The 23,790-nt window shown below is 38.0% G+C and overlaps 1 protein-coding gene across 1 annotated transcript; it reads left to right on the forward strand.

Moving 5' to 3' along the window:
- Nucleotides 1-264: 264 nt before the first annotated feature.
- On the forward strand, nt 265-20,892 carry cfi (complement factor I). Its single transcript, XM_015345170.2, has 14 exons — nt 265-430; nt 5,658-6,018; nt 7,862-8,000; nt 8,259-8,446; nt 9,651-9,761; nt 10,490-10,615; nt 14,530-14,547; nt 14,918-14,941; nt 15,301-15,324; nt 15,426-15,544; nt 16,002-16,105; nt 17,603-17,883; nt 18,661-18,762; nt 20,362-20,892. The coding sequence occupies exons 1-14, from the start codon at nt 374-376 to the stop codon at nt 20,577-20,579; spliced, it is 1,872 nt and encodes a 623-aa protein (XP_015200656.2). The 5' UTR covers nt 265-373; the 3' UTR covers nt 20,580-20,892.
- The last annotated feature ends 2,898 nt before the right edge of the window (nt 20,893-23,790 follow it).

Below are 23,790 nucleotides of genomic sequence, written 5' to 3' on the forward strand. Positions count from 1 at the left end.
TGTAGTCAGTGTTTTAATTTAAATATTTTTTTGAATTCCTGTCCTTGTGATTTTTGGTTATTGCATCAATGGTTTAGGATAAGGGAATATAGTGGATAATATGTGAAAGTACCTTTTCTTCATGACTGCATGTGTGTATACTGTACATGAGTAACTTGTGCAGCAGAGCAAAAGACAAGGTAAATCAATAAAATTGTAGAGGATGAGTTACTGGCAGAGCTTAACTTACCTACCTCAAACAAAAGTGTAAGGTCCTTGCTCCCAGCGTCAGCACATTACATTGCTCTGTATTGATAACAGATAATCATTAATTCTGCTCAGTGCCACAGTTCCAAGTGAAGACAGAGGGGATCTTCATGCATACTGAGCAACAATGAAACTGGTCTTTCTTCACTTCTTGAATTTGCTGTTTATTGGCAATGGGAGGACAGTAAGTTTGCAGAGTTTAAACTTGTGTACTGTATTTAAGAGTGAATTGCACCTGGGTAAGAGATATATTGACTTTGTGGTACTGTATGTCAAATTGTGAATGAGATGTGGACCAGTATCACAATAGATTGTTTTTGTATGAACAGGCAAGCTTATGATCCATTATGGTGCAGTTATAGGTTTTTTTTAATTAATGCATATTATTCATTCATACATCTTTAGTATGTAGTCTAGCAGACTTGAAACCAGTGGAATCTGGTTCAAAGCACTATTTTTCCACTGACTCACTCTTTGCTTTCCTAAGCAAGTTACATACTCTCCTTTTGAATCCTAGAGGTAAGGGCTCTAGACCAGTCACTGGTGTTGTAAAGCTCTTCGGACAAAAGCATTTGTGGTAATGGTTTATCATTATTACAGCCAATAATTAGAGCTACCAAAATGATTTGAAAAAGTGTTTTGGTCAAAATATGTTTCCCTAAGTTCAGACAGAAAAAAAAATGTCTTAGGTTTAAGTTTTCACCTTTTTGTGTGTGTTTTTCTGATAAGTTATATAGGCTGAGTCACAGCCAAAGTTCTGATCTAAAGAAAACGTCTTTGCATACATTGGCTGTTGTCATGTGTTTTCCTTAACATGCTGTGAGTGTGGAATAATGTATTACGCAAGGCACAGAGAGATGGATTCATATTTAAGAATATGAGATTTAAGAATTTCTAATGTTCAAAGCATATTTTATTAATTTTATTTAAATATTTGTATGTACTTGTATAATGTTTATTTTTAAATTTTATATATATAAATACTGCAATATTTCTGTCATGTTTTAAACGTTTTAAGTTTTTTGAAGTACTCCTGTAAGTATACTGTATCCCCAATAAGTATGCTGTATTTCAGGTGAGGTTCAGCTTAGGTTAGCAAGGGTAGCTTGCAGAATGTGGTTGATGTCGTATCTTTTTACCACAAAAATCGGTATGAGGCTGAGAGAGAGCTGTTTACTGTAGCTAATGTTTGTCAGGGATTTTTCGTGTTTACTTTTGGAGCAATAGAGGTTAGTGAACACTGATAAAATCTGAAATCATTTTGGATGACTGACAGAGACGGCGCAGATTAGAGTTCATAGTTCACATTTATTCCTGTTTTTTCAGTACAATACAAAACATTTTATCATCCATATAGCAGTGCATTAGAAAATATATCCATTTTGTTTTCCTTGTCTTTCATATTTGTCAAATGGGTTTAATTTTCTGCAAGGGAAAAAATTGAAAAAAACCTTCACATATGGTGCTGTAATAGAACAAGTAAAAGCATACCTATCCCATTCAAACACTGTACATGACTGCAATGAGACCTGATGTACATATTACAGTAAAGGTTGTAATGAGTGGTAATTTGCTAATGTGCACGCATGGGAGTGCTTTTCAAGGAAATACAGGCCTGGTTTTACCTCCAGTAACACTATCACTGGAGATGGCCCGACACAAGCTCGTCGGTGGAGGAGAATTGCTTGGGTAACCTTGGTCACTTTTTGTCTCTATCCACTCACCATTTTCTGTCTGAGCTACTGGGATTAAAAATAGAAGAGCCACTAGCCTATGCTTGTCTTAAGTCTTCTGAGGACCTACTTATAGATATAGGGGTTTATTTGCCATATGTACAGTGCCTTGCGAAAGTATTCGGCCCCCTTGAACTTTTCAACCTTTTGCCACATTTCAGGCTTCAAACATAAAGATATAAATTTTTTATTTTATGTGAAGAATCACCAACAAGTGGGACACAATTGTGAAGTGGAACGAAATCTATTGGATTTTTGAAACTTTTTTAACTAATAAAAAAATGAAAAGTGGGGCGTGCAAAATTATTCGGCCCCTTTACTTTCAGTGCAGCAAACTCACTCCAGAAGTTCAGCGAGGATCTCTGAATGATCCAATGTTGTCCTAAATGACTGATGGTGATAAATAGAATCCACCTGTGTGTAATCAAGTCTCTGTATAAATGCACCTGCTCTGTGATAGTCTCAAGGTTCTGTTGAAAGCGCAGAGAGCATCATGAAGACCAAGGAACACACCAGGCAGGTCCGTAATACTGTTGTGGAGAAGTTTAAAGCCGGATTTGGATACAAAAAGATTTCCCAAGCTTCAAACATCCCAAGGAGCACTGTGCAAGCGATCATCTTGAAATGGAAGGAGTATCAGACCACTGCAAATCTACCAAGACCTGGCCGTCCCTCTAAACTTTCAGCTCAGACAAGGAGAAGACTGATCAGAGATGCAGCCAAGAGGCCCATGATCACTCTGGATGAACTGCAGAGAACTACAGCTGAGGTGGGAGAGTCTGTCCATAGGACAACAATCAGTCTTACACTGCACAAATCTGGCCTTTGTGGAAGAGTGGCAAGAAGAAAGCCATTTCTCAAAGATATCCATAAAAAGTCTCGTCTAAAGTTTGCCACAAGCCACCTGGGAGACACCCCAAACATGTGGAAGAAGGTGCTCTGGTCAGATGAAACCAAAATCGAACTTTTTGGCCACAATGCAAAACGATATGTTTGGCGTAAAAGCAACACAGCTCATCACCCTCAACACACCATCCCCACTGTCAAACATGGTGGTGGCAGCATCATGGTTTGGGCCTGCTTTTCTTCAGCAGGGACAGGGAAGATGGTTAAAATTGAGGGGAAGATGGATGCAGCCAAATACAGGACCATTCTGGATGAAAACCTGTTGGAGTCTGCAAAAGACCTGAAACTGGGACGGAGATTTATCTTCCAACAAGACAATGATCCCAAACATACAGCAAAATCTACAAAGGAATGGTTCACAAATAAACGTATCCAGGTGTTTGAATGGCCAAGTCAAAGTCCAGACCTGAATCCAATCGAGAATCTGTGGAAAGAGCTGAAAACTGCTGTTCACAAACGCTCTCCATCCAACCTCACTGAGCTCGAGCTGTTTTGCAAGGAAGAATGGGCAAGAATTTCAGTCTCTCGATGTGCAAAACTGATAGAGACATGCCCCAAGCGACTTGCAGCTGTAATCGCAGCAAAAGGTGGCTCTACAAAGTATTAACGCAAGGGGGCCGAATAATTTTGCACGCCCCACTTTTCATTTTTTTTATTAGTTAAAAAAGTTTCAAAAATCCAATAGATTTCGTTCCACTTCACAATTGTGTCCCACTTGTTGGTGATTCTTCACATGAAATAAAAAATTTATATCTTTATGTTTGAAGCCTGAAATGTGGCAAAAGGTTGAAAAGTTCAAGGGGGCCGAATACTTTCGCAAGGCACTGTACATGTACAGTGGGATTCCTATTTGTGCTGTTCTCTCTGGACATGCACAGTACAATACACAATGTAGACAGTACATTACACAATAGTATGTTCTGAAAATATACAAACAAAACAACAAATATATGGTATCTAAAGTCACAAGTACAATGTAGAGGTGCATTGAATTCTAAGGCATTGCTGTTAGGTCTTAAGGTGGAATTGCAGTTCCAATTTCTCACAAATTTAGTCTATTTTGAGATGTAAATTGGAGGTTTTACTGTGTACATTTTAGTTTTATTTAGTACTCATCAGTGCTGTTTTCTTACTAACCCCAAAATACAAAAATATCAAGGCAGTTCCCCTTTAAGGATGCACACTGCTGTATGGTAAAAGCTGTTCTAAAATTTGGTAGTCTGTGCTTTAGTGGTGCAAAATAGTACTGGAATTACTAGTTTTGCAAAAGTGGTATGTATATATGCATATGGTAGATTGACAAAGTAGCTTAATGTTTGACTGGACTGTGAGGTTTGCGTCTGAAACAGTTGATCGTCTCTGGAAACCAGCAGCACAAATTAAATCTGTTAGGCTAGGGGTCACTCTCAGCCTCACAATAAAATTAACCCGAAGGCTGGAGTCTCCAGTGGGGGTCCCAGAGATCCCCAGTGCTTACCTCCTCCACAGGTTTTGTAAGACTCAACTTGTACAATTTGGAGTTTAGGAAAGTTTCTGTTACTTCCGTGTAGCAAGTTCCTCTCCACCAGGGCTGTTTTACACTTCAGCTTCACTTTCACACACATGTGACAACCAAATACTGGAAATTGGGAGTAATCCATGTTGTTGGGGAAGCACCCAAGTGAGTTTATTAATTTATTTTACCATATATTTTATTTTGTGTTTAGTGAACAGTGCAAAAGTTAATGCTCTCTCATTTATTCTACTGTATACTGCTTAAGTGTATGCTACAGTATATTTGGTTGTTATTTATTTTAAAATGTTTTTTTTTATTAATCATTATTTCATTTCTTTCTACAGTATATAGGAAGTAAGTTTAATTTGTCTCTATCGGCTAGCTTCTGCCATATTCTTTCTCTTGCTCTCTAACCCCCTTTGTGATACCTTATTGTTGAAGGACTAAGAAAGAAGTGCTCCCTACTTACATAAGATCTAGGTTATGTAAAAACTTGTTGGACCTAACTCTTACAAAACAGCCAGGGAGTGGCTGTAGCAGGTTATAGATAACAATTTTCTAAACTGACTAATTTAATTGTGTAAATCAAGTAGGTGATTTGTTTAATCTGATTTTTTTTAACTCATCTGTACAAACTTCTAAATATTCTTCAGCTACAATTCAATAAAGAATCCCAATCAATCTTATAAATGTCTGCAATCCATATACAATAAAAATCCTTACACTTATATATTGTGGACCCTCCAGTCAGAGTGGGGGAAATTTGGGTAACACCCCAACTCTTTTCAAGAAGAACCCTAAAATTTTTAATGATCACAGAGAGTCAGGACCTCAGTTTTAGGTCTCATCAGAAGATGGCACCTTTTTTACTGTATAATGTCCCATCACTATACTTGGGTATAAGGACCCACATAGACCACAGGGTGTGTGCCCCCTACTGGTACCACTAAGATCTCTCCCAGCAACAACCTTAGCATTCCCAGGAAGTCTCCTATCCAGATACTGGACAGGCTCACACCTGCTGAGCTTCACTGAGTTCCCATTTATGAGTTGCAGAGTGATATACTGTAGCTGCCGGCTATATAAGATATAAATGATTTACCCCACTTATAAAACCTATTTGATTAAAACCCCTGGATCAATGTTAGAGACCACTGCTCTAAGACATTCAGGTGAGAAATTCTATTCTAAGGCTTTTCTCTGTGTATTTCTACTTGTACCTCTACGTCAAAGAGCGGTTTCAGTTTTGTGTAAACACACCATACTGTCATTCACAGGAAAGCCAACCTGAAGATAATGTTCCCTCGCATCCATTGGATCGTCCAAATACTCAGATTACAACAACGGCTGCTTCTACAAAAATCATTCCCGCTAAAGTACTACAGGATGAGTACCTAGATCGGGAGACGTGTGGGACAAAAGGCTTCAGTCGCTTGTCATGTCAGAAAGTTTTCTGCCCCCCCTGGATGCGATGTCTTAATGGGGAATGTATCTGCAAGCTTCCTTACCAGTGTCCCAAGGCTACAAAACCAGCCTGCGGCACTGATAAAAGGGAGTACAGGTCCTTCTGCCAGGTGAAGGCCCTAGGCTGCATCAAAAAGGACGTGCTGTTTTCTCACTTTGGCCCCGAATGCAAAAGTAAGGGTCAACATTTAACAACATTTAACTCTCACCCCTGCTCCTAGGAATGTGTTTCAAATTGCTTCCTGACCCTCTAATTTCAGGCAGCATTACAGCAGTACATATTAAAAAATAAAAATGTGCAATTCTTTATTTAGTTGTAATTTATCCAATTTGGAATCGTCAGAGGCCTGTCAGAGCCATCCATCTTTTAACGTCTGTACTGTATGTTCCCCAGTGCCTGACAGGAGGGGTGCTAATTGGAAGCAGCAGCATCTGTTGCACTGATGTCACTTTGGTCTGTAAACAGCTAACAAAGCTACAGAAGCTGCTGTTTGCCAGAGAATCAAGGAAACCCAAGTCAACTTGGACCCACTCTACTCTCTGCCAATTGTATTGTACTGGTTGGGGAAACCTCAGTCCTGGTCTGCCTGTGACACAGCCTAGGTTCAAGCCAGAGTCATCTGAGGCATAGAGCCTGACCTGTGCTTTTGAGTCAGTACCTTTACTCGTTGAGCCACTCCAGAAGCACGCTCTTAACATCAAATTAACACATCCAGTAAGCTCTTCAATTTCTGTTATATCATGGTTAAATTTCATAAGGTTTTCATAAGTTTTTGTCAGAACTATAGTATATTCTTTGTGCAGAGCTTTGAAGTTGTTCATTTAACTGTTACAAACTACATTTCTAAAGTCATGGTTGCCACTTTGCCCCCACTCAAAATAGCTTTAGATTTCAAACACTTTTATTATGATGATGTAAAGGTACAAATCTGTTTCCAAGTAGCACAGTGTTTCTAGAACAGCTTTGTCATTCAAAATGATCTCATTGAGAAGTGGGCTTAAATCTCCATCTGTTCATCCATTATCAGAAAGCTGCTTAGTAAGGGAAAAACCTACAGCCCCTCCAGGAAGCATAGAGTACAAGACAGGACCATACCTTGTACAGGATACACACATACAGGAACAGTTTGGAGACACCAATTAACCCAGTCAACCCATGTCATATTAGGAGGAAATTGAAGAAACTTGGTGAAAAAACATTTAAACACAAGGAGGATATTTAAATGCCACATAGAGGAACACAGGTTCCTCGGTCTGAACCTGATCCCAAGCCCCAAGACATGTGAGGTAGCAGCACTGAGCCAAATATCAGCTATTCGATATCCAGTAATTGTTCTGTGTAAGGAGTTTGAATTTCCATTCACCAAAAAACAGTTCTATAGATGATTTATTCAGTCTCCATTATGTCACATGAGTCTTGATGGAATTTACCAGGTTTAGTTTTATACCTGGTAGTTACAAAACTGCCAAAGGTTGTAGAAATGCATGTTACAGGATCATTTCTTACAGGAGTCTGAGCAGGAAATATTGGTTATGTCCAAACATAAAAGATTAATTGATGGGTTCAGAGCTCACTAAGTAAAATAAATTGAAGGTGGTTATGAGGAGTCCTTGATCTAATTAAATAATCTTACATAATAAACCGTTTCAAATTACATGAATTTTCATAAAATACATTCTTGAATTCCCATTCTATGTTAGAAATATGGGAAAATACAACTGTTATCAATGGTTAGACATAAATCCATTACAGACTTCCCTTGTTGCTATGATTTCTAAATTACTGAGTCAATTAAAAATTAGTAGTCAGTAATTCTGCTCATTTTCAAGATTTTTCATTGTCACTTTTGTGGCATGCCAATAAATGGAAATTTATTACAAGATAGTCTTGGCCAAAATTATATCCACAAAAATACAACAAATGTGCTAAAACATGATTTAGTGACACCTGTCACAATGTCATTCCAAGAAGGTCTATGATGACATTGGATCTCACTGAATGTATTTTACCTCTTAGGTAAATTATTTGACTGTAGCTTGGGCCCTAAAAATGTGTTGAAAGTGGAGAGGAGAAACGAGACCTTTCTTATTTGTGGAAGTCGCTGGACAATAGCAGAAGCTAATGTTGCCTGCAGAAATGTGAAAAGGGAAGAAAAGTAAGTCTTGTTCATGCTTCTCTGTGCCTAAGGATTTGGAACTGCAATATTCTTCCTTTCTTTCCTCCGTTACTGTTTTAATGTTATTTTTTTAATAATCAGTTCAGTTTTACACTTATGATTTGGGTAAGGAATAATTGTTTGGGGGTTAGATCTGTATTAGCTGTGAGGTTGTGATTTGGGTTATTTTCAGAGTTAGGCTCAGAGCCTGAAGTATATCTATACTGTACTTTGACTTACTCTTTTTCTGTCCTCCAGAGGTGCAGAAGCAGCCTCAGTTGTGAAACATGAAGAAATTGAACATCAGTCTGGATTATCAAAACAGTGTATACATGTACGGTGCACTGGGGAAGAGAGCTCACTTGCAGAGTGCACCTTTTACAAGACTGACAATACTGATACAGAATCCACGATTGCTACAGTCAACTGTTATAATAGAATTAAGAGTATGTATTTTTTGTGTTTTTTTGAAACAGGATTTCTAAGGCACAAAATCTGACACTGTCATTAAAAGCTTGTACTCTAACCTAAATTTTAGTAGCCATTTATCTAACCAATAGTTGTACTGTATTGAATCTGTACATAATAATACAGAGATCTAATATCATTGTGGGGTCGGTTGTTGAGTCTAAGGTTAGGGTTAGGCTGAGTTTTAAGGTTTGATTAAGGTTTAGGGTATGAACAATGGCTACTGTACATTGGTTATGCTCAAATCTACTAATGGTAGGGGTACAATTATTTTGAACTATGTTAATGATTAGTCGCATTCTTAAGGTTTAGACAAGGATTTAGGAGTAAATTCATGTTTAGGGTCTCAGTTAAGGAATTATATTTAAGGTTCGATTTGAGTTGGAACTTGTAATTGCAAAAAAGATTTTAAATACTAGGATTAGGGATCAGGTTAGATTTTGCACCTGGATTAGTGTACAGTGGATTTCAGGGTTAGGCTGAGAGTAAGATGTCAGGGTTAGGGTTATGGTTAGTCTAGGAAATGGTCTTGAGTGGTAAATGTAGGGTTGAGCTAATTTCAGGACATCATTAGGGGTAGTCTAAGGTTAAAGCTTGAATTACGGGTGATACCAGTTTAAAGGTAAATTTACAAGGATAGGGCTGTAATAATATGATTCTTCAAAGTGCTGGAAGGTATTCTGAAGTACAATGATCTATTCAAACAGCATCTCCTTTGCTCAAGATGAATGCACAACCTCCTAAGATTACATTTTTCTCAGTCTTTTTTTGCAGTTTTGTATTATTTCTAAAGTGGATGGGGGATTTTGTACCTTTTAGTAGAGCTTGAGTGCTCTGAAACCATTTGACATGTCTCCCATTTCAACATAGGTGTCAATTCTGTCTTTCAAGAAGTCACCATCTCTCACTTTAAAACATAAGGAAGTCACTGGCCCCGCTCAGATCATTTATGTGTATATTCACATTTGTGCAAATAATGTGACAGTCAGGTAAAATCCAGCATTAATTATAATTCTAGGTTAAATAGTCTTTAAATTCTTTAAACAATCTTCGAATTAAGCCACATGTTCATAGAAATAAAAAGCAGTTTTATCACAGCTATTGCTGGAATGTTCCCTGAAAGCCGTGGCTAGATAATTCAGGAGTACATTAATGATATGGCCTTCTTTGCTCTTTCTGTAGATTGTACAAATTTTGAATTCAGGTGTGTCAATGGGAAGTGCATTGACCTCAACAGAACCTGTGATGGGACCAATGATTGTGGAGACAGGAGTGATGAAGTCTGCTGCAAAAGTAAGGCAACTCCTTTTCTCTCCATTATCTGGTATTCCAGAAACACTTCCCACCACGGTTGGCTGGGATACTCCAGTGTTTACAGACTATATAGGATTCTCAACTGTGAATCACACATTGACTATTCAAGACCTCATGACACTGTACTATACTATTATTTATTATTTGAAACCCATACAAAGGTACATATAGAGTAAACTGAGTTCTGTGTGCAGAGTGTTCAATCACGTTCTGTATGATGTCAATTCATTTGAATTACTGTATGGAGTGCCCTGGAAAATCTTAGCCCTATAGGCAGATGAGAAAGAAGGTAGAGCTGGCAGGGTGCGTTTAAGCTATTGCACCTGTATCTGACACAGTTCAAGGCTCTTCATGAATAATTTAATACACATTTCTTTCACGCGTTATGGCTGAGCACACATCACTGATACCGAATTATGTGTGTTATTATGAAGTGTACCTTCCTAATTGATGTCAGTATGGCTTGAAAAATACTTTTATGACGATTGTAATTGTTTGAGAAAACACATTGTAGAAAACAAAAGTCTTTTTTTATGAAACTTGTTTGGTAGAGATGCTCAGGCAGACCATATGTTTGTATCTTAGACATAGAGGTAGAAGTTGGACAAATCCTATTTTTGTGATGTGAATTTCAAGTTTACATGGTAGGTTTCTGTATACTACATTCCCGTATTGTAATGCCTGGTACGTTCTGATATTTTAACCAGAATGCCGACCAGGAGGATTCCATTGTAGTTCAGACGTGTGCATCCCAAATCAAGCCAAGAAGGATGGAGTGATGGACTGCATAGGAGGAGACGATGAGTATACAGAAGAAAGCAATGTGAACTTTGGTAAAATGACATTAGAAAGCACAATCTCTTTCTGGCTGCTTACCAAGGATGTTGCCTGTGTCATAACAAATATGTGAATGAATGAAAGCAAGAATGATTGTGCTTTTTTCCTGCAGTGCTGTTGCAAAGTTGACCACAGTTGGGTGGATGCTGGTCTAATAGCATGGTATTATTTGCACTCCAGTCATAGAACAATGATCTCTACCCATGTCAAAATTTGAATGTGTGAGAATAGGTTTTTGCTTAATCAACCTAGGTTGTATAATTCCAGAATGAATTGATGATTACATGAAGTGCCTATTCTGAGAAAACAAATTAACACACTTATACCATGTTTAAGAATCATACACGTTTGCACTGCAGGGTGTAGCTTCTCCAAAAGATGTGATTCTAAACTATGGATAACCCTGCACAGACACATTTAGTTTTGCAGGTGAAATCACCCTTCCAACCACTGTTGAGAAGGTTTGAGAAAACTGCTGTCTAATTAGTGCCAGTCAACAAGTCCTTTAATAATAATAATAATAATAAACTTTATTTTATATAGCGCCTTTAAAGGTGGCTTCTCAAAGCGCTTTACAGGATGACAATAACAATAAATAAGAAGACTACAACAATAAATAAGAAAATTTCACAAGACAGGACACAATTATAATTACAACAATACAACAATAACAATAGAGGAGACCGTGGAAGATGGTATTAAGAAGAGCAGAGGGGTGAAGAATGGAACCAGTTAAGTAAAGGCTTTTCTGAAAAGGAGGGTTTTGAGTCTGGATTTGAAGGAGTTTAGAGAAGGTGACTCTCTAATATCCTTGGGCAAGGAGTTCCAGAGCTTGGGGGCATAGCAGGAGAAGGCCCTGTCACCCATACAATGTAGACGGGCTTGGGGGACAGTAAGGAGGGCAGAATTTGAAGAGCGGAGGTTGCGAGGTGGGGAGTAGGGCGATAAAAGTTCAGACAGGTATTGAGGTGCCAAGCCATGTAAAGCCTTGTAGGTGAGCATGAGGATTTTAAAGTCTACGCGGAATTTGACCGGAAGCCAGTGCAAGGACTCCAGGATAGGAGTAATGTGAACACTTGCACTAGATCTGGTCAGGATTCTGGCTGCTGAATTTTGGACATACTGCAGCTTGTTCAGAGTAGATTTAGATACCCCAGGGAGCAGAGCATTGCAGTAGTCAATTCGAGAGAATACAAATATGTTGATCAGCTTTTCAACCACAGTTAATGATAGCATAGGGCGTAGTCTTGCGATATTTCTAAGGTGAAAAAAAGATGTTTTGACAGTATGCTGTACATGTGGGTCGAATGTTAAGCCAGAATCGAATATAACCCCAAGGTTTTTCAATTTTGATTGGAGCTCAAGTACAGAGCCATCTACAGACAGGGTTACAGGACTGGCTTTACGAAGTTGATGGGGGGTACCAATAAGCATGACTTCAGTCTTGTCACAGTTAAGATGAAGGAAGTTTTGAGTCATCCAAATTTTTATGTCAGAGATGCAATTAGATAGAATAGAGACAGCCACATCAGTGTCGGGTTTGGTATGGATGTATATTTGAGTATCGTCAGCGTAAAAATGAAAGCTGAGGCCATGTGATCTTAAAAGCTGACCAAGTGGGAACATGTAAATGCTGAAGAGCAAGGGGCCCAGTATTGAGCCCTGAGGGACACCAGACTTGACAAGACCAATTTCAGACCTGTACCCATTGAGAGAGACAAAGTGACAGCGATCAGTGAGGTAAGACTTAAACCATTTGAGGGCAGTGTCAGAGGCTCCAAACACAGTCTCGAGACGAGAAAGCAAGATGTTATGGTCAACAGTGTCAAAGGCAGCACTGAGATCAAGAAGGATGAGTATGGAAAGAGAGCCAGAATCAGAAGCTATTAGGAGATCGTTGGTGACTTTGACTAGGGTGGTTTCTGTGCTGTGAAGTTGACGGAAGCCAGATTGGAGGGGTTCGAAAAGGTTGTTTGTCATGAGGTGGTTATGTAACTGAAGTGTGACAGCACGTTCTAGAATTTTAGAGAGAAAGGGTAAGTTGGAGATGGGGCGAAAGTTGTTAAGATTGTCGAGAGCCATGTTAGGCTTCTTTGGCACTGGGGTAATAGCAGCAGTTTTGAGGACCGTTGGTACAATGCCGGTGCTCAAGGATTCATGTATTATATTGAGGACAATGGGACAGAGAGAAGAGAAACAGGACTGGAATAAAGTGGTGGGAATGGGATCTAAAATAGATGTGGTGGGTTTCAAGCGCGTAACTAGTTTGTTTAGGGATGCTGAGTCAAGAAGAGAGAAGCTGGAGAGACGGGAACCAGAGAAGTTGGATGAGGAGGGAGGAGGTGTGGAAATTATATCCGTAGTGGAGAGAATGTGATGCCGGATGTTGTCAATCTTAGAACTAAAGAAATCTAAGAATGTGTTGCAAAGTTGTGATGAGGCAGGTAATGTGGTGGGGCAGTTTGGCTTGAGCAGTCTGTTGATGGTGGAGAAAAGAGACAGAATGCAATTGCATCACTCTGTGGTCCTGAATCATGTCTGAGAGCTGACGCCCTGAGAAAGAACAGCAATCAAGACAGTAAAGCAAGTGGCAGGGTACCTGCTGCCAAATTATGTGAACCACACATGAATGCATAAAAGCAAACAGCCACAATAGTAATTCATTTGGCAGGCAATTGGAGAAAAGGAATGAAGTGCAGGGGGCCTTTAATGAATTCTACTGGATTGTAGAATCAAAACTGTCCTTGAAATGGTGGAATACAGTCTCAACTACATTTGTTAAGTACAATTTAATGTAATGTGTACACCTCTGCCTGACTTCCTCTCAATGGATACAAATTATAGCAATAGAAAGTATGATTATACAGTATGTAGTTACCATTAATATCGTTTATAGAGGTTTGTTTGATAAATCAATAGAGCACACTTAAATAAGTGCAATGAATTCAAATAATGGGCAGCTCGATGCCGCAGTGGTTATCATTGCTGGGGTGGTGGGTTCATGTATGGGAGTATGTTCTCTCCATGTTCTCCAGATAATCCAGTTGCCTTCCACAGTCAGAAAACATTCTGGTTGGTTAATTGGTTTCTTGGAAAACTGGCCCCGGTGTGAGGGTGTGCACGACTGGGTGTGCCCTGCAATGGACTGGTGTCCCGTCCAGGGTGTACCGTCTTGCACATGTTGCTTGCCAGGATAGGCTCCAGCTCCCCTGTGACAATGAGTTGGAAGAAACAGTTAGCAATGGAGTGACATGACTGTCAATTATGATCTGAATGCATAGGTGAAATATTCTGAAGAGTTGGATTAATTATTAATTAATTCTGTTCACGAGTAGTGTTAACTGGGCTTTGTGAAACTAGCTGTTTCAGTGATTGGACAATATTTTTAAACTTTTTCAGTGGTACCATTAAATCAAACTGATTTTAGCAGGTCTTAAAGCAGTCCTGAAACATACGTTTGGGATTATATTACGGTGTCTTCAGAACTGTTCTGTGTTAATGATGAAACATGTCAACATGCAATGATGAGGCTGTTATAGCCTAATATACTGTATATATACACAATATACTGTATATATTCCTACAGTATGTGGTATTTTTTTGTTGTTTGAGCTCCATTAACTATATGTGTAACAGAATGGTGACAAATTTACTATCTGGGCTGTAATTAGATTAGGGCTATATCATTTCAGTCCAGAAGGAGGGTGGATTTTTTTAACGCAATCAGCAATGCAAATCAACTGCAATTATTTATTTGGAATTTCCATTTCTGGTCATGTCCTTGATTCTTTAAGAAATGTCTTTAAGATTTTCAATTGGTTAATTTCATTTTTTTTATTTAACCTATATGGATATTTTGTAAATGAAATACTGTGAGTAATTTTTATGATTCTGTTTTTCTCTTCAACAGGCAGGAGCCCTAAGCCAGGTAGGATGAATTATCTCTTGTTAAAAGTGGAGTGAAGAGCGAGATTGAGAAAGAGCTGTCTGTGATACGAAGTTGTATATGAGAGACATTGACATTAATATGTGTTTATTTTTTAACAAGGGGTGGGCTGCTCATCATAGAATTATAAAGCCACATTAACTTGAGGGAATGCAGTATGAAATGAAAATATTTTATTATGAGAGACACCCATGGTGCCTATTAAAATTATTTCCATTTGCTGCCATGGAGAAAGAGAATGTGCTTCAGCCAGATAAATGAAACATACATTAGCCTTAATTCCGAAACGCATCACAACACTAACAACATGTTATTGACTGTAATAATCAAATGTTTTTCTTTACTTTAACAGAAAGTATCCCAACCACTGAGGAAGGTAATATTTCTATTAACTCCTTATTTCTAATAATTTGATTTGAATTTTCAATTTACCAAATGTGGTGCAGTATGGCTTAATCCCAGGTAATCTGTTACATTTCAGAAGGAGTGCACTGGGTATTATAGAATCATGAAATCCTTGAGTAAATGTAGTATAAAATGAAAATATTTAGCTTCAGAGACACCCATGGAATCTATTAAGATAATTCCATTTGCTGCCATGGACAAAAAGAAACTGCTTCAACCAGTTAAATGAAATTTACAAGGCCTTAATTAAATAACACATCACAACACAAACAACATGTTATTACAGTACTTTTGACAATAATTATGAAATGTTTTTCATTACTTTAACAGAAATTATCGCAACCACTAAGGAAGGTAATATTTTTATTAATTTTCTTATTTCTAATAATTGTATTTGGATTTTCAATTTACAAAATGTGACATGGCTTCATCTCAGGTCATTTGTTACATTTCAGAAGTAGAAGCTGCCAGGAAAGCTGTTTCTACTCTGGAGTGTGGGATATCTAATTACACTAAGCCTAATAGTACAGGAGTCAGACAGAAACGACTTCTTGGAGGCCATACGGCAGAGAAGGTGGGATTGTGAGTTTCTGATGGTAACAAAAGATTTACAAGAATTACTCATAGGAATTATGAGAAGATGATTTCTAAAACAGCCTTATTGTGCTTAGAACCTTAGTATCCTATTTATTGGTTATGGGCCCAATTAAACTGAGTTGCATTTATAAACGAAAGGCAAAAAGTCTGTGATGCTGACATTTTGTATTAGCAGTAACTATGCCAGTGTAAAATGTTGTAGACCAGCAAAATCCTCCTAAGCAATAGCTATATCCACGATGTCCCCCTTGGATCCAAATTCCAATAAATACCTCTGGTTTTATTGAGTAGAGAAAAGAGAGGCAGTACTTTTCACATTAATTTACAGTGGAACAGAATTCATGCTCATAAAATTGTAAGACTGTGATTTTTGTTAAAATGATATTGGCCATGCAGCTATTGAAGGGTTATCTCCTTGTCCTGTTGTTATTCAGGGTCAGATCCCTTGGCAGGTAGCAATTGACGACGAAGGAGAGATTAACTGTGGAGGGATTTATATTGGAGGGTGCTGGGTGCTTACTGCAGCTCACTGTGTAAGGTAAATAAAATGGTGCAATTTGTAAGCTATCTTTTTAAAATAAATACATTTTATTTTAAGCTAGGCGTGACAAACTCAATTCCAGGAGGGTCCTCTGGTGTTTGTTTCAACCTCAGTTGTCAATTAACCGATTAACCTAATTATTTTTGTAGACATACTGTATATGGGATGTTTTAAGGTTTTTATCATTTGACGACTGAAAACAGTCACTGCATTAAAAGTACAATTACTTACAAAACACTTTGGAGCAAAGTTAGAAATATTACTATATATAACTGATAGCTTAGTTGGAACAAAAACCACAAGACACCATGCGCTCCAAGAATTGAGTTTGACATCCTTGTTTTAGGAACGAGTAATAGGTTTATTCCATGCTGAAAAAAAGAAGAAAGAGAACACAACGTTTCGGCCGTGGAGCCTTCTTCAGGTGTGATCCTTGTTTTAGACTAACTTCTGAATAAAAAAAATGGCAAAACTAATTAATTGAGAATTTAGGAACAATACAGATTTGTTACAATACCATTTCATTTATTTCAATGGTTACTAAAACTTGCCCTAATCAATGTCTATGGTAATTTCTCGCTTCTTCAGTTTTTATTGCTTTAGCTATTGTCTAATTTTGGCCTTGATCTCAATCCTGTCAGACGGGTTATTGATTTCCTTACAGATAGAACTCAGGGGGTAAGAGTCAACAATGCTTTGTCTAACAAATTTTCTCCCTTACTCCTTGTTCTGATTGTAAGAGGTATCACCATTCAAGACACATAATTAAATTTGCAGCCAACTCTATTATTGTTAGTTTGTTCCAAGCAGATGAGTGGGATCAAAGGCCAATTATATATGAGTTTGCCACATAGCAATTGATTTTAGGAAGATCCTCAGACCACCACTGGAGTGCAAGTTAATTTTTAAGCAAACATTGATTCTATTTTCGAAAAAGGGCAATGGGGTCTCTTTTTCTTAAGGAAGCGTGAAAATTTTAAGGTTGATAATTTGTAGTTGGTCATGTTTTATTAGTCTTTTATTGAACCTACATTAACTTTGCCCTGAGTTGCTGGTTTGGGGACATCTGAATCTGAGGAATAAGAACACGTCTATCAGTTATGATTTTTGCATAAAACATATTCTGTTCTAGAGGATCCTTTCACCCTTTGTATAATGAATTCAGATTACTCCCCTCAGAATGTAGATACAGGTTTGTCAACCTAAAAACAAAGGTTTACAGTAAGTTCCCATTTATACCTATAGTTGTAAACCTGCTTAACAAATTATTCTTTTGTGTATGTACTTGTGCATTGTTTGTGGGTTTTTTATATTGCCTGCTGTTTTAAAACAAATTACCCCTTGGGAATAATAAAGGCTCTCTCTACTGCAATAGGATAAGCCCTACTGTGATTCAATTTTGCTTTACCACACTATATTATCCTTATAGTACAATTTTCTGAACTAAACTTTCAAATAGTTGGAAAGTCTTTTCCTCTTCTCATCTTTTTTTAGGCCTAAACCACAGCTGTATCGCATCAAGGTGGGCGTGTGGAGCACGCTGAAAGTTGACACTTACACGGATTCTCTTCCTGTGGAGAATGTCATAATCCATCCCGATTATAATCCTTCCACATACCAGAATGACATTGCCTTGATTCAAGTCAAGAACATCTACAACCTCCCAGAATGCATTGAGCGTACGCCATCTACTGCATCAGCCTGTGTGCCCTGGTCTGAGTACCAGTTTAAACCTGGAGACAACTGCATTATTTCTGGATGGGGCCGAAGCCATGGTATTGTGCTATGTTGTCTTGGGAAACCACTTCAGACATCTTGTAAATAAAGCTTTTACCATCCTGCTCATGGGTCATACACCCCTGCTGGGTTTCATCGAAGCTGAGGTCTTTAATTGCTCCATTGCTTGCAGGGATAGGCTCCGGCCTGTATTAGTTTAAGCAGTAAGAAAGTTAATGGATGGAAAAATGTTTAGTTATTTAATTAACTGTTCAGGTGGGACAAAAACCATCTGGTGTGGGGGTCCCCAGGACCACCACAGGAAACCCCTTTTGTAAATATTGTCTAGGTTCCTGAAAAATGCCAGGTCTAGAGTTATGACCAAGTATCTAATTTGCTTATTTCTAAATTAGCATTTATCAATCATGTATTTGGATTAATGCAGTAATAAGGAGTTGACTGAGAATAGCTGGTACTATTTTACTCAAGAGTTTTGAGTTTCTGGAACTCTCTCCTACATCACCATTTTACTGTAGCTCCTTCTCTGGAATCCTTTGAGAAAAACGAAATCCTGAGAGGTTACCGACAAGCAGACAATCAATATGGTCTCCATTACCTTCTGTTATTTGTATCCCTACAGTATTTATAATTGTGTACTTTTGTTAGAAAGTGCTACTGCTTTACTACTAAGAACCAGAGTCAATTTTAATTGAATCACCCCCTGGAAGCTGGCAACAGCTACCCATTATTTATACTAGACCCTCCCCCCATACAGATGAAGTCTTGAAAAGCAAGCAGGTCTGTCCTGGTTAATGTTTTCATTCATTTGTTTTCAGGAAACAAGAAGGTCTACACACTCAAATGGGCTAACATTGAGATAATCGATAACTGCTCTGGAATTTATGGACCCAGGTACTTTAAAGGAATGGAATGTGCAGGTGAGAGAATAATGGTCCATATGTGAAATAATACTCAAACTTCCTGTCTTAATAACAGTATCTTTTCTTTTCTGTGTTTATTCCCTACAAGTCTCAAGGCTGCAAGTATTTAAATTTAAAGGAACTGAAATATTCTTCAGACAAAACGTATAAAAAATATTTTCCTTTTTGTGTGCTGCCCATTTCATACATCGTACGTTGTATTTGGAGATCACCAAATATTAAAATAATAACATAAGTGAAAAATAAAACAGACATAATTACTTTGTTATAACAAGAATCTGGTCCCGCCAACCCACCTGCACACATATAATCAGTAAAAATGATTATTTCAGACAACTTGGCAAAAAAATAAACTTGGCTGCTACTCTGCACTTTATTTATTGAAACTGCTTTGTCTGAAAACTTGTTAAAATTAGCTGGATAGGCAAAAAAAACATACAGTACCTTCATATTAATATTGTATTAGACCTCAACATAAACATTCTTTTTATCCTGTCCATGACCTATTATAACTTTAACTCAGCTAATAGCATAGCCCATATTCAAACCAACGGTTTCTAGACTGAATGTAATTTAACCTTTAATCATATTTTAGAATTTATAGTTGGATAAAACCCACATTGTTATAATTAGAATTCAGTCATTTACTGTTTGATTTGCAAGAATTAGAATATTTCAGATACATTTTGCAGTAGTCTTTGAAATTGAGGGAAGAGTCTAGAATGTTGTTTCCAAACTGTATTTTTCAATACCTAATATTTAAAGAGGACATATAAATATTTATTCATAATATGATAACTATATAAATCATAACAATGATATATATATATAACTGTAACTATATATATATATCAATGATATATATTATCTATATCATATATATATATCAGTAAATATTCATTGATAATAACTTCTCCCAGTTTACATTACACCAATATAAATAACTTCAGGCACAGAAAAGTCTGGCACAACTCCCCTCCAATTAAATAACACTAAAATAAAACTCGTATTTAATTAAACATTAAAGAACAAGTTAATTTAACAGGACTAATTGTACAGTGAGACTCTTATGTCTTGTAAACTCTGACACTAACTTTATTTACTCTGGATTCATATCAGGCTGGTAAATATCAATCACCACAAATATTTTCAAGAAGCAAAATCCTTCTTAAATTCTGCTGTTTGGATTGACATGGGTGTGAGCAAGTGTGCGTATATCAGCTAGTCCTCATTCTTTCCCTGCAGCTGCCCAGAACAAAATACGGAGCAACTTAAACAATTGGTTTGCTCCTGACACTAATATGAACATATTATATATTTCTGATGTTTATTTTTTCCCCATGCACTGCTTCTGAATTACTTGGCAAAGCTCCTTGTGCATGAGGCTACGGTATATCAGCTTCATGTTGCTGTACAAAGGCTGAGCAGCATCAGTCCAAGTGTAATAGTTGCCCAAAGCCTGCTGAGGTACAGTAACAGTTGATTTTTGATGCTCTAACATGCTGGACTTTAAGTGAGTTAAAGATGAAGTATTTGAACAGAAAGGGAATTGTCAATGGTGATTTGTGCTTATTGCTAATATGTTCATTTTTGCAGGCACCCTTGATGGGAGTGTGGACACATGCCAGGGTGATTCTGGAGGTCCTCTGGTCTGCAAAGACAAGAGTGGGGTGTCCTATGTGTGGGGGGTTGTCAGCTGGGGAGAGAAGTGTGGGGTTGTGGGTCACCCAGGAGTCTATACCAAAGTGGCCCACTACTTTGACTGGATCAGTTTCCACGTGGGAAGACCAACTATCAGCAAGTTCAATTTATAGACAGCTACAACTAAAAAATGGTTCGCTACAACAAAAGCTACAACAAAAGTTCGATAAAACAACTTAGGCTTTTATGTATACTACGGTAAAAAACAGCAATTTTAATCTTATACTTTCAGCTGCTGTTACACTTTTCTTTGCACAGAGTGAAGATGGGATGAGGATGAATGACTTACATGCTTCCTCTACAAGTTATGTTGCAATTGTATTCTGCCTTAGTTCTTTTAGAGGAGCTCATTCGAGCTGATATTAACATCGCACTTCTGATAGAATTCTGTAGTGTATAAACTATTAAAGCTCATATCACACCTGCCCTTTTGGACATTCTCCATCTGTCCATTTTCTAAACTCTTCTTCCAATCCAGGATTGCAGTGGAGCTGGATCCCATCAAACGATGGGTACAAAGCAGGATACACACTGGATTGGATGCCAGTCCATCATAGCTACAGTACAAATTGTTACAGTTCCAGCTTCCCACCACCAGGGGGCACCCCCACCTCTAGTGCCTACTTCACCTGTGCAGCAGAGGCGCAGATCAAGCAGACAGCAGTAGCCAATCCCTGCTTGCCCAGTGTCCCTACCTCACCACGCCTCCTGCTTTAGGATTTTTGTGACCCTGAAACCTGCATGGGGTCCATTCCTTGTTTTCTGAGCTGTGGACCATCTTAACACAAATACAGACAAGCACACACCTAAACTAGGGCCAATTTTTTCAGAAACCAATTAACCTACCAGTACAGTAGATCTTTAGACCATGGGAGGAAATCAGAGCACCCAGAGGAACACATGAACACAGGCAAAACATACAAACCCCACACAGATAGCATCCCAGATCTGGAATTGAATACAGGACTCCTGTGCTTTGAGGCAACAATGCTAACCAATGCACCACCATGCCAGCCAGTGGGCATTTTTCATGTTTTGAAGATAATTTTTCCATTAGTTTCATAATATGGACAGTAACTATAAATATGCACACACAGATAATTAGATCACCTTATTAGTCATATACAGTTCCTTGCATTAGAAAGTTTACTTTTCACGTACCCCAACTTGCTCTCCATGAAAACACACAGGTACACAGATGGGGAGAGATAAGCTTGGGGTCACAGCACAGGGTCAGCCATTCATACAGTGCCCCTGGTGCACTTGGGGTTAAGGGCCTTGCTCAGAGGCTCAACTGAGTATGATTCCTCTGCCAGCTGTGGGATTTGAACCGGCAACCTTCCAGCCACAGGCAGCGATCCTTAGCCACAGTGTCACAACTGCATTAATAGCTTTAGGAAATGATGAGCAGTACAGTTTGACCAGTGAGTCTACAAATATGCTGCATTTATATGTAAAGTACTCTCAGCGTGAGTCAATAACTAGTTATTTTTTCATTCATAGTCCACATATAACTTTATTATGTGAAAGAAGACACTAGTGTGAATAATTGTCTGACCATTTATAGCTCTTCACTCCCCCATGAGGAACATTAGAAGCTACAGTATGCTGTAAGAATGCAAAGGAGCAGCAAGGAGCCATTGAAGTGTTTTGCTTAGTGAACAGGCCATAATGACTCCCTAAAGAAGAGACAGTTAGGAATATTCCAGTAATTGTCCAAATGATTAACAGTGTCTCCTTTAACAGTCGTCATAAATTTTTCACCTGCTAAGAGGTGTTCAGTCACAAATAAATATAATCGCAGGAGAGGCTGTTTAAGGTTTTCTGTGCTGAATTTGCTGGCAACTGCACCTATGATTTCGGGTATTTTAGAAACCCAGGACAAATTAAAAGCTGGGATCATTAACCATTAACTTGTTGTGTGATAAGCATACAGATTAATTAAAGTCATCAGTTAGTACCAGTGATGCAGTGCTCAGCTGGAACAAAAAACGCTGGCCACAAATTACAGAGCATTTTTACCAAGGTAGACAGGTAAGGAGGCTGGTGGTCAATATGTCCCTGATGTTCCAACATAGATTTTCTCCTTTTCACAGACCATGAACCTACAGTACCTAACCTCAGTCTTAAATCTTACCAAAATCACTGTATCCATTAGGGAAATCTCAGCTCCTTTCCATTGTAGCTAAATAGCTCCTCAGAGCATAAGCTCACTACGGGTAGCTATCCTTTTTCTTCGTCTGTATCCAAGGCAATCAAATCATGTTTTCTCCACCTGACACACATAACATTTTTGTCTCTTTTAATGTAAAACTGAAACCTTTTGTGATTCCCCTCCAACAGCATCTAAAGGCCAAAAAAAAAAAGGTTTTCAAACAAGCTTCTTGTACAAGTTATTTCCTTTCAGGCTCTGATTCTTTAAAAAACAAACTTTTAAACATGCACAGCTGCTGCGCATTCAGTTAACTGCCTGCATCCCTCGTGCAAATGCTCATATTTAAACCTCTGCAGACACCGATAAAATTATCATATACTGAAAATGAATCACCTCTGTAGGGACTATACAGGGCCTCTGTTAAAAGGCTCCCCCTTTGCAGCCCATCCCTGAGTTTGCATTTTCAAACATTACATTTCATGTTTCAATTAACAGAGACCAAATTTAATAAAGATAGAATATAACTTTCACAAGCACAGTAAGTTCCAAAACACAGGGCTTATTTTAACACATCGCTTTGAGCTTATGTGGAGAATCGCTGCACCAGGCAGCTCTGATGCTTTTCTTAGAGAGCTTTAATCTATCAGGTTTTAAAGGCAGTTAAGAAATCACCAGCTACTAAATTCTCAGAACAATGTAATTGCTATCAGTTACTGGCTTAATATTGACTTTTTTGTACTGGAGGATCATCAAAAGAAATATGGAATAGAGAAATGAAAGAGATGGTGACAACATGTTTGCTTTTTGAGCTAAAGTTTGTCACTTTTGACAGACCGGTTGCCACCTTGATACACAAGGTAGGATGAGATTTCAAGAACTGTTGAATATCAGTTAGAATCTGAACATTTTTTTTTCTCTCATGATGGACTAAACCACTGATTTCTATGGGAGTCAGACCAATGCACTTATCTTACTATATATCTGCTGTAGTGTCTGTGGAAAATAGCTTATGTTAATTAATTAACATAATCAAGATTAATCAACCCTGATTTTCTGAAAAAGAGAGTGTTAATTGAAATTTCCAGGAAATTGTTCACATTTGTTTCTTGCTGTCTTTACAGAACACACATCTTTCAAAAGCAAATTATGAATTAAAAGCAATCTGTACT

This window comes from Lepisosteus oculatus, chromosome 1 (genome assembly GCF_040954835.1).
Source record: "Lepisosteus oculatus isolate fLepOcu1 chromosome 1, fLepOcu1.hap2, whole genome shotgun sequence".
Lineage (NCBI taxonomy): Eukaryota > Metazoa > Chordata > Actinopteri > Semionotiformes > Lepisosteidae > Lepisosteus > Lepisosteus oculatus.

Excerpts from the sequence above, each read along its gene's own strand:
- cfi (XM_015345170.2), top strand. The coding sequence starts at position 374 with ATGAAACTGGTCTTTCTTCACTTCTTGAATTTGCTGTTTATTGGCAAT. Across the intron at positions 8,447-9,650 it reads CTGTTATAATAGAATTAAGA|ATTGTACAAATTTTGAATTC; the intron begins GTATGTATTTTT and ends CTCTTTCTGTAG. Across the intron at positions 17,884-18,660 it reads TGGATGGGGCCGAAGCCATG|GAAACAAGAAGGTCTACACA; the intron begins GTATTGTGCTAT and ends ATTTGTTTTCAG.